The sequence below is a fragment of the Aythya ferina genome (genome assembly GCF_964211825.1).
Source record: "Aythya ferina genome assembly, chromosome: 1".
Taxonomy (NCBI): domain Eukaryota; kingdom Metazoa; phylum Chordata; class Aves; order Anseriformes; family Anatidae; genus Aythya; species Aythya ferina.
Genome location: NC_140296.1, coordinates 109064432 through 109083751, shown reverse-complemented (window position 1 = coordinate 109083751; position 19320 = coordinate 109064432). Strand labels below are relative to the sequence as shown.

General features: G+C 36.8%; 1 protein-coding gene across 4 annotated transcripts in view; it reads right to left on the bottom strand.

The window, feature by feature from the left end:
- CADM2 (cell adhesion molecule 2) overlaps positions 1-19320 on the bottom strand; it is a 679737-nt gene that overhangs the window by 119768 nt on the left and 540649 nt on the right. For all 4 annotated transcript variants that reach the window (XM_084528767.1, XM_084528769.1, XM_084528768.1 and 1 more), the window contains 2 exons: positions 16286-16423; positions 11752-11922 (listed from right to left, as the gene is read on the bottom strand). In XM_084528767.1, coding sequence (XP_084384893.1) covers positions 11752-11922; positions 16286-16423 — 309 coding nt within the window. The remainder of the gene's footprint in view (positions 1-11751; positions 11923-16285; positions 16424-19320) is intronic.

The following is a 19320-nucleotide window of genomic DNA, read 5'->3' as shown; positions in this document are numbered from 1 at the left end:
TTACAACACACTTTTCTTCCTATATGTTTAACTAAATTGCTATCTACCTACAGCATATCTTTACCTTGTAGTGTTATTTAATGATTGCAAACCTTCTGAATATTTAAAAACTTATATAAATTGATTGGACATTTTATCATGTCAGTGAACAACAACAGTTCTAGTGCTATCATTTTAAAAATGTTATAAAAATCTAACAGTGCAATAATAAAAGATTATTGCTACCTGGTAATAAATGACTGCCAGATGATTTTTAAAGTATTTCCTGAGAAACTAATTCATTTGTTTTGTACTTGATTGTGTCTGTTTTTTTTTTTTTTTTAAAAAAAAGCTCTTCGTTTTTCATAGTGCTTTTTCTCTATTATTTCCTTGGAAACTTTCCATCATTTCCATGATGTAAAGACAAAATAAGCAGATATCTCTGAAGATGATGAAGATTCTGTGATTCACTGATTAATTAGGACTGGAGAAAGCATAGGATCCTTAAGGTATCCAAGGTATCTTTTTTTTTTTGTCAGAAACTGTGAGATCATCTATTTCATATATGGATGGTAATCACAAAACTTTAAAAATTCAGTATTTTTACACAATTTTATTCCCATTTCTAAAACAACTACAACAAACCTAAGAAATTAGACTTAGAAAAAAAATTAAAAAAAGAGAAATTTAAAGAAATTTCCAAGGATAAACCACTCTAGTACATACAAAAATAAACATAAAATTGGCTATCCCAAATGAGATCTGAAGGAAGAGAGAGGAGTACTCTAATCAGCTCTGTGAAAGTACTCACCATTTTTAATAGCTTTTACACTTAACAGCTGCTTGTATCCTACAGCTGTGAATCAGCATTCTTCCAAATTGGGCTTCTTTTGTAAATGACAAGTAGCGTGGCTTCTGCTTGTGCCTTATTGTTTTGTAATAGGCACTCACAAAGCAAATCTGCATTGATAAACTTTTGTAAATTACCCTGGGAAATACAGTATCTTCAATGCTCTCCTTCAGAATATAATGAATTACTCCTTGCTTAAAGAGATGAAAGAAGTATTTTGCATCTGACTTTATTTTATTAGTAGTATTTGTGGGAAAGACGATCTAGATCAAATGTGTCTTGTGTCATGGCAATTGCATTTCATTTCAATAAATCTGTTCAACAACACTACAAAATCAAGCTTTAAGATATTTTTTGAAATACTTTGCTTTGATAAAGGTGAATACTTCGTATCATATCTGCATGGATATTCCCATACCTTCTTTTTTCACTCCTTTAAAAGTCACTCTACAGTCAAGCAAGACTAGAACCAGCATATAGTCCCTTTGTTATCTGAGATTCTTTGATGACTATTATGTCATCCTTTATCTCATCTCTTTCAATTTAGTTTAAAACAATGCTTGTTGAAGAAGAAAGTAGTAACAGCTTGCACCAGAAAACTATAAAAACTCTCTCCTAGATACAAAACAACAAGCCAAATGCCAGTGTGGAGGAAAAAAAAAAAAAAGCTTGATCAGTGAAATATTCCCTCTTGACACTTGTAATTCATGAGTGCCTGAACTCAAGTACCAACCTGGCAGGAAACCCTTTAAGTTACTAATTCCATAAAAATTGATTATCTGGTACTTTGTTAGAAATATTCATAGTACCTCTTTCAACATCTCAGCTATCAGTCATATCATAATCATTCACCACAATTGCTAAAAAAAAAAAAAAAAAAAAAAGATTAATATGTGATAGAGCATAATGCATGGCTTGCAGTTTTGTGAAGGTGAAAGAGCAGATGGAGGTACACTACCAAAACTCATCAGCTCCTCTCCATTCCACTTAAAATTTGTTAAAACCTTATACTTCCTGTTGTCATGTAAAGACAACACTGATCGTTCTTACCTGCTTTGTAGTTGGTCTTAAAACTGAGAGAGAAATGTGAGCGTAATGTTGGCTATATTGGGAGACCCTGCTGAGCTAAGTGATAGAAAGAGAGGTACTCTCACCACAGTTATACGCGTGTGCCACTTCATGAAAATAATACCAGTAGCACTACCTGTGTTATTTCCCCACTGTATGGTTTTGCAGAATAGGGTCACTGGGTTCTTAGTTATCCTTTAAGTCCCATACACACAGGAATGACAAGGCAGAAATTATATTGTCATTGGCAACTCTGTTCTGTTTTCTTCAGTGATCAAGTGAACTTTGGAACTCAAGTGATGAAGCTTAGTTTCACAACTTTTATTTTGTTTAATTATTTCTGTTATGCCACTTCTTAAGAACAAGTAATCCCCATTTTGCTCACCTCTTCAGACATACACCTTTGTTCCCTTTAAGATCTTTATTATCTTACAAAGATAACTCCCTTCAACTTACTCACATGTATCCATTTTCTCAATTTTTTAATGTCACCTAAGAGAAATAAAGGAAGAAGCTAGAGAAAACAAAACAAAACAAAAACAAACAAACAACAACAAAAACTACAACAAAAAAAAAACCACCAACCTTCTAAAATCCCAAAGTTTCAAGAAATGCCTAAGTCTGAGTCAGTGTATGACCTTTTGATATAACTTTCTCTTCTGTGTCCTCAGTTTCTTTTCCTTACTGCCTTCAGCTTTCTCTCGCATTTGACTTAAATTATCTTGAATATGGCTTGAGAATTGCAGCACATTCAAAACTGTTGAAGGAATAAATAAGAGCTCTGGATGTTCAGCATCCCCCTTCAAGCCTTTTTCTGACATTTCTATCAGACAGTGGGCACTGTAAAATTTTAATCTATAAAAAATCACTAAGTGTTACTATCAGGACATGAAAATCTGACTCGTTTCTTATAAATATATATCATGTTTTGAAGAAGGGCAAGCTTCTCTCCTTTGGAAAGTCCTACTAATAACCTCTATACATGTTTCTTCCAAGCTGTCTCACCTGCTTGCTAGTCATTAATTTTGGAAATAAACTACCCCTACAAACTCTTCAATAGGGAAGGACTTCTTTGACTTTCTGTCACTAGGTTACAGTGAGATGGGTTGTAACATGGGGTTTGAGCTATAAAGATGGTGTAATTTTCAGTCTCCTTCCAAGATGATACCATTTGAAATAATACCTAGTCTAAGCTAGAAAAGAACAAAGAAGATATCTTAAGTATATTTTGAAGGATGCATGGGGCTTAATGGATCTTAGTCATGTACATGAAAAATTCTTTCTGAAATTGAGACCTGATTTGGAGCTTCTCAGACACTGCATTGTCATCATTCAGCCACTCAGTCTTTATTGTCTTATTAGTGCAATGCAACATAAAGCAGTTAAAATAAATGTATTTAAAAACTTGCTTTTAGTTTTTTCTGTAAATTCAATCTTCCACTACATATTTCTTACACAGATCATCTAATATAAATTACATCCATATAGGCATTAATCCTATGAAATACAATGCAGATAAATTATTTAGTTTTTAACTACTTTTCAGTGACTGATCATTGCTTAGATTAGGAGCTTCAAAAACCTGTTAGATGAACTAACTTTTTTTTTTATGATCACCAAAGAATATTCTTCAGTGGCTTGACTGAGTCATTGTGGGCATTTCTACTGATGGCAATAGCGCATGGCCAGACATGAACAAATTGACCACACAACCTCAAAAGCCTATAGTGTGCTCTATAAGGTTCTAGCCCTTCCAGAGAGACAAAAGTTGCTAGCCCACCAGTGCTCATTAACTCCAGAATGTCACCACACTGACCCAAGCTACCATCTCCACATACAAAGTACTATGCTGTTCAAATATTTATTTGTAACTGGTTCAGAGGTGACCTTCCTGTGCTCCTCTTCCCGGTGTAGTCATTTTCTCTGTCTTTTCAGTCCTTTCCCACAAGTTGTCTCTTTCCTGTGCCTAAAAGATTATTCTTCTGAAACAATTATATTTAATGTTTATTTGCTGAACATACTACTTTTATTAAACATTCCCTCCCAAACTTCCTTTCAAACATTCTTGAGCCTCCCTTAAACACTCTACAGTGAAGTGGAATAACCTGCCCACATCATATTTTTAAAATCTCTATGCAGAATATATGAGCAACTCAGTGGATTTCCCTATAAAAGATTTTAGCGAGAAATAAATTATGTGAGATTAGATTTCACTTGTAAACCATATTTGAACATAAGCCTCCAGATGGGAAAGGTCAGGATTGTACATTAACCCTTTGAACTAGATATCCCCTTTGAAAGATGAAAGTTTGGTAGTAAATGGACCCACAAGTTTTTGAATTATTTTGCATTTAAATAATGGATTTCTTATTTTCATCCATCATTAACCTAATTGATCTCATTTAAAAATGTAAATTGTGGCACTGAACTTTCTTGTTCATAGATATTATTCTTTACTGTTTACCATAGCTATCCTTTATGTTTCATTTGTTTCACACATTCATTAATACAAAAAGCTCAAACAAGATAATTTAGCTTTTTAACATAGTGTTTACATAATTATTGAGCTAAATAATTAAATAGAATAACTTCTTATTTACTTTTCATTCAATATGAAGAGCTGTACTTGTAGGGAATGCTACATCTTTCAGTTTGCATTGTTATTATTACTATTTTTAAAACTGTCTTTTACATTGTCAAGTATGGAAATATCATTCCTTTAACGGAGACAGAATGGAAGGTTGGTCACCACAGTACTGAAATACCACTGAGATGCTATATTGTCCACATTACTGTTCACACTGTGATTTATGGAAAACAAACAAACAAACAAAAACATAACAAACAAACAAAGAAAACTGTTTAGGGTAAACATCAGAAGAATATGTCATCACAGGTGAGTCTTTTGTGGAAACCTGAAGGTGTACAAAGACTGAACTTGTCTCAGAAGAACAGGGAGTCAACTTTAAGACCTCAAAATTTTATCATTCTCAAGAAAACAGGAATCTAGCAGAACTTCTTAACTGAAAGAGAAAAGAAGGAACATCTCTCCAGGAGAAGAGTTGACCTCCAAAGGATAGGACTATCCTATCATTGTGAGAGACAGTCCTTCTCTGTCAGAAAGATGGATCAGACTCAGGTATGTGTGTAGCTTTTCCAATATGAGCTTAGAAGGATTTTAAAAACAAACAAAACAAAACAAAACAAACAAAAACCCATCATAAATATATATGGTTCTCAGAGCTGAATCTAAGAACTCTGAAGAAGGAAGTATTAAAGCCAATGAAGGCATTAGGAGTACATCCATTTGTGGACAACTCTGCTGCTTCAATGGGAAATTTCCTCAGCCATATGCTCAGTCTCCTTGACATATGTTATATTGTGCAATAGGATGGACCATGCCAAAGAACATTCTGCTTTATCTGTGCCATCTTGGTATTCCTGAAAGAAGGCTTAAGCTTGAGATATTGGCTACCTGCTTCAAGTTCCACAGGTCTCTGATGTACCACAATTCCCAAACACTCAAATTATACCTCAGCCACCACTTGGCTGAAATAAAATGAAGATGGGACATATTCTACCCACTTACAATACAGACCAGATGTAGTTAACCGGGAAAAATGTCCATCTCCCCTCAGAATTTATCATAGCTAAGAGATGTCCAACTTCATGTGCTTTTGTGTGAGCACACAACTGCCTCTTCTGAATTACAAAAAAAACAGCAAGTCCATAGTTGATATGGTCACCCTGAACAGTCACCAAAGATATTTAAAAATGTAACTAATTCATCAGAATTAAACAGTAAGATGTAAAAAAGTTTTTGTTTTTTTTTTTTTTTGTTTGTTTTTTGCTTTTTTTTTTTCCCCTCTTTCAATAGACTGTTCTCACGTGGAACTGTCTCTTAGTCATTCCCCATAGACAAAGGGTCCAACAGTCATGACCACCATGTATGACCATTTTCTTGCCTTTTAAAAAGTAATAACTTATTTCATATAGTACTTATGAAATATTTTCATGTAGTATTATGAAATAATAACTCATTTCATATATACTTCATATATTGCATATTATAATATATATAAATCATATCTTATATTTTCACTTAACACCTTCCTTTCTGAATGCAAAATAGTAGAAATAGCGTTCCAACAACAAGAAAACAAAACAAAACAAACAAACAAAACGAAACCAGCCAAGTAAAAATAACAGTTTCTCTTAGTGAGAGAATAACTCTCTTAGTGAGCATCAGCTAATGTACCTCTTTGATAAGATTACTCTGCCTTACACCAGCAAAAATTTTAAACCAATCCTGTTGTCAGAGAAACCTCCATTTGTTAATACACTAGAAATCACAGTAATACCCTGTCGTTGAACACACACACGGATGCGCACACACAATTTTCTACATGGCTGCACAAGTACATTGCTGATTTGCTTATCTGTGGCCTCCTGCATTTGAAGTGCTTTGTTTATTTAATGCAAAATCAATAGCTGTATTTCCCAGACAATAGCCAACAATCTCTTGGAATAGCTGCCTAATTTTAAAGCCAAGTTCAGACGTTCATTGCAAAAGAATCTAATAACAACCCACAAATGAAGGAACAGCCTATCACACAAATATCATTAGAATAGCCTATAGAAACAAGTTAACTATGGCTATAGACTTGTCAGACTGACAATTCACTGCACATCTGTGTCTGCCAATATAGAATTTACTCAAAATTGCTTCTCTAGACACTTCTTTACATAACACATATTTAGCTTATTAGTGCTGTCATCTGGGAGTGTGGTCAGTTTTAGAGCAAAATTTCCCTGTGTCCGTCAGCACAAATCGCATCACAGATGCCATTTTAGAATTACGATGATTAGGTTTGAAGTTCAAATGATTTGATTTCACTTTAAAGTTTCAAAGTAGCCTCTGGGGCAGACTTACACAATTAATTTTTACTGAGGTCTGCTGGGTAATTTACTGTAGTCAGAGGATTTTTACTAAGGTAAGGTAATTACCACTGGGTAATGTTATGGCACTCTGTTCAGTAGGAAGTAACATGTTGGCTGGCTTCTGCTTGGAAAAGACCCAGAGGAAAATGAAGATGCTGCTTCTGAGACAATGAGGAAGGATGAGCAGAAGTCACTCACTTCCCAGATCTGGACCAGAAGTTGTATTTGCCGTCAAAGTGTCTTTTTAGGAGTGTGCATGAGGACTTACAGTATACAATCCTGTAAATATTGCACTGAGAAGCTTTCAAAATTCAAGTGCTGCACCTGTGATTCCTTAATACAGGAATGAAGAACACCTTATTTTAGTTTGAAAGCAGAAGTAAACAATAAAACAAAACATCCCTCTGAGATTTGTATTTACCACTTACAAGAAGCACCTCCTAATAATCAGTGGCAGCTAGGCTGACAAGCAAACTTCAGAGCAAAGCCGCAGGGGATACGAGTCTATTTTAGGCTTACTGTTGACAGTAAGGGTCAGAGGAAAAATAAACTCAGCAAGCAGTGTCATGCTACCACAAACCTCTGCTGGCCAAGCAGAAAGTAAATTATGGCTGAACCTTTCAGCACAAGAGAAACAATTGGGCCATTGGGCTGCCCTGCAGTGCACAGAGCATGACATATAGATGAACAGGCTTAAGCACAAGTGAGACATAACACAAATTACTGATAAATAAAGCTCAATAGATTGGAGAAGCTAATTATCTCACAGTCTGGACTGGGGTAGAGCATGCTCACCCCAACAGCATTGATATTATTTTAAGATCTGAAGTCTGCAAAATTAATTTGGAAAGACCTGTGAAAACAAGAACTGATCCCAATTTCCTTTAAGATACCTTTCTTTTGGTCAAGCTGTAAGTAATATAGATAATCTCCAGTTCTGGACCAGACTATTAAAAAAATAAAAGAGCAGCAGAAAGACTCAGAAAGTATTACTATTACATATGCATATATGCAAATACACACATATATAATAAAAAAAAACACTACCACTACCACCTTTTTTTTCTTAAGTTCACTTCTCAGCTCAATTTAATGTACAGTCATACTACTGGTGAAAGCTGATTTGATTGCTCTATCACACTAAAAAAAAAAAACAACAACAAGATTGTGTGAGGGGAAGTATATTGCATATTGATATAACTGCTGATAGCATTACTGGCTTTAGTATTCTTAAGTGTACTTCCTATTAAAGACAAAAGCAGTTAAGCAGTTGTGTGGATTCAAAAGCATCTAGACCTCTGTGGACTCATTATAAATACCTGTTTCATATAGTCTGATTGCCTAAGACAGATTTAATTTTATTCTATCATTCAGTAGATATAAATAAATAAAAAAAAAGCCTGTCATTCCAAACATTATGTTGCCTTTTTTTTTTTTTTTTTTTAACCTACTGGATACAAGCACAATACTGCAGTTCCTACTGTTTTTTAATTTGCTTTTATTTTTTATATATATCTTTTTTGCATTTTGATGAAGCCACATTTGTTTTGCCCACTATCAGGGGATAGTTGCTTGAAACAAAGAAGATTTTTATTATTATCATTATTATTTACTTTCAAGCATAATTATACAGGGCAGAAAACAACAGAAATAGGTAGGCAATTTATTATTGCCCTTTTTTTCTAACCCGTCATGATGCACTGGTAAGGAGCTATCTACAGATAGAATTCCTCAGATTTTAGAAAGGTGTTTAAAAACCAAGTGCAGTTCTAGCAGGTGATACCAAATCAATTTTGTGTTCATTCTTTGGCAAACTAACATCCATCTGTACCATTCTGTTTCACCCATTTAAGATACTTGCTTATCATACTATTTCCAAGCTGTCTCCTCATTTGAAGTACACTGGAACATTTGGAACAAATGCCCTATGGAGCAATGCCACACTACTTGTGATTTTAGGCAGCGTGACTTTTGGAACTAGAGGACTTCAAATTAACAAATTCTTATGATGTTTCTCATGTTGTCCTGTTAATTCATCTGTTTTGTCAGCACTATTTTTGAACTGCTGTCAGCTGGTATTGAGGATATATTGGATCATCTCACACATTGGGTCCTGTGAGCATGACTCTTATTAATACAAGTAGGATATCTCTACCATGTTTGTATCTTATGAATTGATGGGTAAAAATCAGCTTCCAGTGACTGCAGTACCACAGCTGTGAGGGTGAGCAATAGAGGAGGACAAGCAGGAGAATAAAATCAAAGACCACAGTTCCAGTGCTATGTAAGCCATTCAAAGTCTTTGTGATTGCTCTAGCAAATCACCCTTCTGTACCTTTTCCTTCAAGGCTCTCTGCTGAACCACATCATCTTTCTCTTTTCCTAAAATTTCTTTTAAAACCTTGTCCCAGGTAAGACTGCTGAGATGTTGACCATGAAGTTGTAAGTGGTAAGGAAAAGGACAATAGACTGTTCTTAGTCTCCTTGTCACCAGTAATAAAATACTGCTTTCTCCATGGTTTTATATGGCATTCCTACCCTCTCTTCTAAACCTAAGCATATTTTGGCACATTTCTCACTTATGTGTAATGTGTAATGATTCTATACTAGTTCTGGAGAGCATTAAATTGGTTAGTGGAAAATTAATGAAGCAACCAGGAAGGATAGAGAATAATTAATTGTGCCTTATGGCTTTTGGTAAGTTGTCATTCTGAGGGGGCAGCATAGCACATAAAGAATATCAGGGATTGTAAACACCCTGTGCAGTTTGTCCTTGTTGAAGAACTTCAGTGAATGTGCAGAAAACAGAGAAGGGTCTTGTTCAAAAAAAGAAGCAACAGGCAAAGGGAAAGATGCTCCCTGTTGGTGTTTAGTAAGATAGCATCTTGCTGCCTAGGGTGCAAAGGGAAAAACAGTGTATATTCAGGAAATTTTGTATATGACTTTTGTATATGACAGAAAGGCTTTTCTGCCTTATGTTACTCACATAAATCAGAAGCTTTCCTTTACCTTGAATCACATTATACTGCAGCCACTGTGACTCAGTTTAAACCCCCTATAAACCCCCTGTGTATCTACTGTATCATTATACTGTACCATACTGTTTTCTGTATCTACTGTGTCATTCGATTTGGTAGATCTCCTGTAGAGCCAACATCTTGAGCAGGGCACTGGAAGAAGAGCTAGCAATTTGGATGTGATAGCATGCACCAGATCAGTGGCTGATGGTGATGGCATTTAGAATTCGTGGAAATAAAGCTGTTAAGGATTCACGTCTCTAGTACAGATGTCATTAGAACATTTTAGGAGAGGCAGGTGCTTAACAGTCATTTGGTGAAGAAAGGCTTTGATCTCCCTCAGTAAAGTGATGCACAGAATGTATCAGAAAATAGTTATTTTCAGTACACATACTTATGGATACTAATCCACATCTGCATCATTTCAGACTTCTTGCAGATGGCATTTTTAGCAATGCTGTCAGCTTCTATGCATGGAGTGTTTTTGCCATCACATTTTATGTATGCTACAAGTCTTAGACACTTACAGAACTATTCCTCTGTTTAGAAATAAGTTATACATGCCAGCAGTCCTTGACATGGTGTCTTGGGAACTACTGGAAACTTGTCTGCCTTATGGACAAGCTTGTCTGCTTTATAATAGCTTCCTTTGGTTACACCTACCCTAGAAACAGATCTATGAAAGGTCTCTCCCCATCACTTGTTCTGACAATATTTTGCAAATGTCTCTTTCAGCTGACAAACAAGTACAGGTGTTCTACAGAAGCCCATGTAACAGTACACTGCAGAATGGTTGATATAGAATCATAGAATCATAGAATATCCTGAGTTGGAAGGGACCCTTAAGGATCATCAAGTCCAACTCTTGACACCACACAGGTCTACCCAAAAGTTCAGACCATGTGCCTAAGTGCACAGTCCAATCTCTTCTTAAATTCAGACAGGCTCGGTGCAGTGACCACTTCCCTGGGGAGCCTGTTCCAGTGTGCAACCACCCTCTCTGTGAAGAACCCCCTCCTGACGTCCAGCCTAAATTTCCCCTGCCTCAGCTTAACCCCGTTCCCGCGGGTCCTGTCACTGGTGTTAATGGAGAAAAGGTCTCCTGCCTCTCGACACCCCCTTACGAGGAAGTTGTAGACTGTGATGAGGTCTCCCCTCAGCCTCCTCTTCTCCAGGCTGAACAGGCCCAGTGACCTCAGCCATTCCTCATACGTCTTCCCCTCAAGGCCTTTCACTTTCATATAATGCAAGTGAATATGAAAATGTCATCTGATGGTGAAAAAGATGTTCTCCTGAGTGTCTCATAATTTATAAGTGAGAAAAGTGACTTGAAGGACAACACGACTTTCTAGTAGTGCACACAGATACATAGGCAGACTCATTCAAACTTTGAGCATATCTACATCAGTATCCTATATAGACAAGTCCTAAAAATACATTTTAAAGGGCTCTTCCTCCTAGACTTTTGCTATTCCAGAATTACATAGAGTTTCATTAGCAGGATTCAAAGTTCCTGAAGCAGTCTGGCTGAAAACTTGCTTCTTTTCATACCTTTGTTTCAAGTTTTCAGATATTTTCAAGGGTAGTCTTGGACTACTATGATCGATGTTAAAGCCCTCTTTGATATTGCTACAATGATAAACAAAGAAAGACAAATGCATTTCCTCTCTACCATTTTTCAAAGCAAACCAGGAACTTAGTTCCTGGTATTTTCACTAGTAAACACTCACTAACATCTTTAGAGTTACTCCTGAAATTAAAAAAAAAAAAAAAAAAAGTGGCATAAAGATGTTATCAGTACTCACTGTATCAGAGATTTTTATAATTTTCCTACAATAGAAACTCTAAAACAAAACGAAGCTATAAAGGCAAGCATATATAATGTGTATTACTTACAGTGTATTTCTAGAACCTGCATTGCTATCTGAGGTGTAGAGTTTAGGGACTCATGATCTACTCTGCAACTTACAACTGCACCATCATCATTGCGATCTGCAAGGAAATCCAGTGTACTGCTGACTGTAAATGTTTTACGATTTGCATCTTCTTCTTTTAAATATTTAACATCTGAAAGAGAAAACAAGCAAACATTTTTGTTTTGAGTATTTTCAGAAAAAAAAAACAGTCCAACATCAGACAGTTACATTGTCTATCACACTTGTTGAAAAAACATACCTTTTATATCTATATTGATCCCTTTAAACCACAAGTAATTAGACTGCAGTTATTCCACAATTTTCTTCTATTATCAGAGGAGGAGATACACATTGAAATCAAAAATTTCAAAACTGGTAACATGATACTGCACTCAGAGGGCAATTTCTTTCACCATTCTCTCATTTGTTTAGGTCCAAATCTGATATAAACTGTCCCTGCAGTTCTTCAGAAAAGTGCAGTCTCCTCCCACCCCTGCTTTCCGTATGTATTCGCAGTGTCACTAAATATTAAATTTTCTATGCCAGTGCTTATAATCTTTCATAGTAATGCAACATATGAATATTACTAAAGCCATGTGAACTAAGGATTGCCTGCATTAATCCTGTGCTTACTTTATTCATTGTTTATTCTGTTTGGCTAGAATTATGCTAATTAATGAATTAAACTAAACCAAAGTATAGATACTAACATTGATAGAAAAAAATAGAAATAGAGCACCTCTTAGTATTTAATGTGTAAATACATAAATATATATCTTAAATTACATCGAGATTGCATATGTCCTCTGTGTCCTAAAAAAATGAAAAACAAAACGTGAGAGGTTTCAGTTTTATAAATTATACTAAATCCCATTAGAGAAGAAGATGACCTACATAAAATTTCCATTAAAGATCAATTTTAGAAAACAAATCTTAAATGGCTTAGGTTTCTTCTAGGTTAAAAATACCTCTGAAATCAGAAAGATGGCCTTTTGTCATTGTCTCCAGAAAAATGAAGACACCACATAGTTACAAAATTTCTTTTTTTGTTTGGTTATGTTGTTTTCGTTTGTTTTTCCCTAAGAAATTTCCTGCATACAAGCATTTTGTTTGTTAGTTGGTTGCTAAGCTGTAAGAGATTCAATTTCTGCCAAGGTGGCAATTAATATTTAGAGATCAGAAGGTGAGAGAAATATTGACCAGGACTAAAGCAAAATTATTAAAACCAAAAAAACAAATGTCTTCACTAGTTTTTGAAGCACACATATGAGATTTTGTTCCAAGAGTTAGGTTTCAAAATGGAATAAAAACCACCTACATGTATATAGATAGCTTTCTGTTTTTAAGTAATGTACACACGCCACTGCTTACTGACTTCAGAGAGAGGACAGACAGCTCCTGAAAACATCAACAGCTTTCATTTCAGTGAGAGGCTGTGGATGCTTAATCCTTCAGAAAAACAAAAACAGTTGATTTCCTAAGTGGATGTTTATAAGAATTTCTCCGGACACCTCTTATTTGGAGGCATTAAACCCTTAATTACCTCTGTAAAAAAGATGGTGCAACTATTCTATAAACTGTTGACAACCTCATCAACAGAACTACTTAGCTTGTCCACTTTACCAGCTGTATCTTCTTGGGTGTTTCTTCATACTAAGATGAAGGTGTGATTGTAACATATGCTAACAATGTAAGCCCATATAAATAGCAGTGGAGATCAAGCAGTGGGCATGTTACTGCATGCTAGCTTTCAAAATACTTACCTAGGGCTTTTGTATAATTTGTTTTTTAACTAAACCCTAGTAATAGGGTTTTAAAATAATTTGTAAATATGTCTATTGTAGCCTATTTCACTTGTTTTCTTGCTACTCCTCTCCTTAAAAAAGGCTAAAAAATTCCACTACAAAGGAACCTTTTCTGATTATGATTATAACCAAATGGGTTCAGGGATGCCTAGACAGAAAGTAGCTTTAGAGAAGAGGAACTGGGGGTAGTGAGTACAGGTTGAAAATTAGTCAACAGTGTGTCTATACAGGGTTGAAGGCTAAAAAGAAACTGCTTTGCACTACACATAGCATAGCCAAGAAGGCAAGGGAAATGGTTATTCTTCTTTGTTCAGTACTTGTGTGGCTGCATCTACAGTAAGACACCCAAATTGGGCTTTACAGGTTAAGAAGATGTGTCAACCAATTGGAGTGGGTTCAGTCAAGAGCCACAGAGATGGTCAGTGGCTGAAGCAGACAATGTATAAGGAGAGGTTGGAGACAGTTGGGGTCATTCAACCTGATGAATAGAAGACAAATTGCTATCTTCAAATACTTAATGCATAGTAATAGAGAACAAAAATACCAAATCTTCTTGGACATATACAGCAAAAATTGAGGGGCAGTGAACACAAGTTACACTACAGCAAATTCTGATCATGCTTCATGAAATATCTAGATATAATGAAAATTATCCCCAGTAAAGACTTTCAAATACTTACAGACTGGAATCTGTCTTGCACACTTTTCAAAACCAAATCGGGCAAGACCTTTTGCAACCTGATCTAACTTTTGAACAGAGGTTGGGTCATCTGATCTCTAAAAGCCTACTATGGGGCCCTTCTATGTCTATCAGATAGGCATACATACAGATACACTCAGATTATCTAACACTAGTTTATAGCTCATAGGTATAGATGTTTGATAATGAAAATAATAAAGTGTTAGAATGTCTGTCATACATTGTTCATTGTCAGTCATTTATAAGAGTGCATGCTTACAGCATTCATATAGGAACACAGATCTTTTAAAGTGAAAATTCTGCTGTTTTACAAGGCAAATATAATTTTTGTTTACTTTTAAAATCAACTTCTACTATGAATTGGCTTTGCTATCTAAAAAACTTCCAGCTTCTGACTATAGGTTTATGAAGACAAAATGTTCAATGCCTTTGTAGATACTTTGTGTATATTAACATATATAAACTAATTCAAAATATCTTAATCTGTTGAGACAAAATGAACTGTTATTATCTTATTTATTTTTGAAACTCAATTTTCCTAGAAAAAGAAAGAAAATACATAAAAATATTCCTGAAACTTAAAAATAAATATTTTTCATAATATTGTATATAGCATGCAATTAATTTTATTGAAAAAATGTATGTTTTATACAAAAAAAATGCATACTTAGCTTCTCCCATATTTGCGTTTTTAATAATCTCCTTCTAGAAAGGTAACTAGAATGCTAAACTGCAGATTCGTTTGTTAATTTGGTGCACATGAGAGACAGAATGCTAACATAAAAAGTACAATACTCAGTGCTTCACATTCACTCTCTCTTATTACTAGCACTTACTCTATGAAACAGTATTCTTTTACCACATGATGATTCCTTTTTTGAGTAATAGCAATAGAGCTACAATTTTAGAATGCCTTTTTCCCCTTTGGTGCAACTCTGAACTCAAGGCATCATTTATATTCTTTTGCACCATGTATAATACACTGTAACACAATTGGATTTACTGGTGCTAGACAGACGAACTCCTAACCTTTAATGTCAGCTGCATTAGCATATAATTTCATATCTTTTTCTCAGATTTATCATTTCACCTTTTACAGTGCACAAAGCTAATGTAACTTCTGCTGATGCCACTGCAAACTGGTTAGGTTATTTTATTTCTAACCTTTGTGAAATGGCAATGTGCTCTTCAGAAGACCTAGAAAACTAAACTGAAATGAATGTGCTCAATGCTTTCCTCTTATTTCTGTTTTTTCCTTTTCACCATTCTTTTTCATACATCAACATTGTTCCTTCCCCAGCCCCTCTTTAAAAAGAAACAAACATCCATTTAGGATCTGCTGAGAAGAGCAAATTAGTTAAGGAGCCAAATGGCCACATTGCTGGTTTAGCTTCAAATACACGTCATTTGAGAGAAAGGCAAAGTTTTTACACCAGATTTAAAATATAATATAGCAAATATAATATAGCAATTTCTTCAAATTTCCCAGTGACTGCTAAGAACGGCTACAACTCCTTACCTGAGCAGACTCCATAACTCCCCATGGGAAGTACACTTTCCCATCTCCTCCAGACAGTTCTGCCTCACCCAGTCACTTAGGGTAGTATAACATAAAACTGGCAACTGACTAAATCAGACATATGTCATATGACAAAGGTAAAAAGAAATGAAAAGGTAAAATATCTGAGGTGAGTGTTACTGTTGTGACAACAGTAATTACATAAAACGTTTGTCTATGAAACATTTACATTAAGTTTAACATGCTGAACAGAGTTCAGAGCAACCCAATACATCATTTTTTACCACTGGAAGATACAAATAAAGTGTTGATCATATGTCCACTACAGTAATTCATAATCAATTCCTTATCTACATACTATCACTAATTCATTTGACAGTTAAATATTAAACTATTAAACTATTTTTACAAATATAAATTAAAAATATAATTTTAAACAATGTATAGTTTTGACAATTGGATCAAATTACATGGGAGTCCTTTCAAATACCTTTAACTTCTTTGTCATTCTTGAACCATCTGATATCAGCTGCTGGCTTACTACCAGATGTCTTGCAAGTTAGCTGCATCCTCTCTCCCTCCATAACTGGTGAAGTAAATCCAGTAATTTGTGGCTTCTCAGGTACACCTAACAAGCAAACAAGCAAAATGTTTCTGATATTTTCAACTGCTAACATAAATATATGACCACTTCAAACTTATTTTTTTCATGTACTCTAAATTCTGATAATAGAGTAATTAGTTGCCTTTTATCAAAACTGAATGCCAGTGTTTCTTAATGTAAATAAAATACCAACATGACCTTTAGTTGATAATAAATATATAAATAAATAAATAGCAAGAAAGCATCAATCTTTCTAAGGAAAGAAGATCATTTGTATCTTATCTAAATATATTCTGCATACAGGTCTAGTCTGACTTATTACAAGGTTTAAACTGGTCTGCACAGTAAGCAGGATGCTAAAGTACATTGGCAGTACAACTCCAAAAACAGGTCAACAAAATCACAGAATCACAGAATCACAGAATTTTCTAGGTTGGAAGAGACCTCAAGGTCATCGAGTCCAACCTCCAACCTAACGCTAACAGCCCTCCACTAAACCATATCCCTAAGCTCTACATCTAAACGTCTTTTGAAGACTTCCAGGGATGGTGACTCCACCACTTCCCTGGGCAGCCTGTTCCAATGCCTCACAACCCTTTCGGTAAAGAAGTTCTTCCTAACATCTAACCTAAAACTCCCCTGGCTCAACTTAAGCCCATTCCCCCTCGTCCTGTCACCAGGCACGTGGGAGAACAGGCCAACCCCCACCTCGCTACAGCCTCCCTTGAGGTACCTAAAAAGAGCGATAAGGTCACCCCTGAGCCTCCTCTTCTCCAGGCTGAACAAGCCCAGCTCCCTCAGCCGCTCCTCGTAGGACTTGTTCTCCAGGCCCCTCACCAGCTTCGTCGCCCTTCTCTGCACCCGCTCAAGCACCTCGATGTCCTTCTTGTAGCGAGGGGCCCAAAACTGAACACAGTACTCGAGGTGCGGCCCCACCAGAGCTGAGTACAGGGGGACGATCACCTCCCTAGCCCTGCTGGTCACGCTGTTCCTAATACAAGCCAGGATGCCGTTGGCCTTCTTGGCCACCTGAGCACACTGCTGGCTCATATTCAGCCGACTGTCCACCATCACTCCCAGGTCCTTCTCTGCCTGGCAGCTTTCCAACCATTCCTCTCCCAGCCTGTAGCTCTGCTTGGGGTTATTGCGCCCCAGGTGCAGGACCCGGCACTTGGCCTTGTTAAACTTCATGCAGTTGACCTCAGCCCATCGGTGCAGCCTATCCAGATCCTCCTGCAGAGCTTTCCTACCCTCAAGCAGATCGACACACGCACCTAACTTGGTGTCATCTGCAAACTTACTGAGGGTGCACTCGATGCCCTCGTCCAGATCATCGATGAAGATATTAAAGAGGACCGGCCCCAGCACCGAGCCCTGGGGGACGCCACTAGTGACTGGCCTCCAACTGGACTTGGCTCCATTCACCACGACTCTTTGGGCCCGGCTATCCAGCCAGTTTCTAATCCAACGAAGCGTGCGCCAGTCCAAGCCAAGAGCAGCCAGTTTCTTGAGGAGAATGCTGTGGGAGACGGTGTCAAAAGCCTTGCTGAAGTCAAGGTAGACCACATCCACAGCCTTTCCCTCATCCACCCAGCGCGTCACTCTGTCATAGAAGGAGATCAGGTTCGTCAGGCATGACCTGCCTTTCATAAAGCCATGCTGACTGGGCCTGATTGCCTGCTTCCCCTTCAAGTGCTGCATGATGACTCTCAGGAGGATCTGCTCCATGAGCTTTCCTGGCACTGAGGTCAAACTGACAGGCCTGTAGTTTCCTGGGTCTGCCCTCCGGCCCTTCTTGTAGATGGGCGTCACGTTTGCTAGCCGCCAGTCGATTGGGACCTCCCCCGATAGCCAGGACTGTTGATAAATGATGGACAGCAGCTTGGCCAGCTCCTCTGCCAGTTCCCTCAGTACCCTTGGGTGGATCCCATCTGGCCCCATCGACTTGTGCACATCTAAGTGCCGTAGTAGGTCACCAACCAGTTCTTCATGGATAATGAGGGCCACATCCTGCTCCCCATCCCCTTCCACCAGCTCAGGGTACTGGGTATCCAGAGAACATCCGGTATTGCCGCTAAAGACTGAGGCAAAGAAGGCATTGAGCACCTCCGCCTTTTCCTCATCTCTTGTAACTAAGTTTCCCCCCGCATCCAGTAAAGGATGGAGATTCTCCTTAGTCCTCCTTTTTGTGTTGATGTATTTATAGAAACGTTTTTTGTTATCTTTAACGGCAGTAGCCAGATTGAGCTCCAGATGAGCTTTGGCCTTCCTAATTTTGTCCCTGCACCGCCTCGCTACTTCTTTAAAGTCCTCCTTAGTGGCCTGCCCACTTTTCCAAAGCTTATAAACCCTCTTTTTCCTCCTAAGATCAAGCCACAATTCTCTGAACTGATCTAAAAAGCTGAACTGATCTAAGTTCAGAACTGATGTTTAGGCATGAATTATGAAGATTTTAATACAAAATCCAGGGAAAAAGGAAGATGAAAATAAACACAGTAGTTATTTTATTTTCAGAAAACATACCAACAAAATAAAAAACCCAGGTATAATCACAAGTCCATTGGCTATGGAGAATTCTTTAGCTGAATCCAAGATCTTAGGATCACAAAATACTATATACATCATACTAATTTGGAAGTGGTTGTTTTTCAATCAATCATAGAAAATTTAAAACAAATTTATGAATAGCATTTAGAAAAAAAAATCATCACTATATGTATAAATCCATTTGACTTTGCAAAAACACAAGAACAACCTACTTTAAAATGATACTGATGAGTACAATTTTAAAATCTCTGAAAATGTCATTGTTGTAACTTGCATCTGAAGCACTTTGATGCATTCATATTAGTGGCTAGGTAAAAGGATCAGTCACAGTACCTGATCCTGTGCCCTGTATTTCACAATTTGGCTTGTTTACA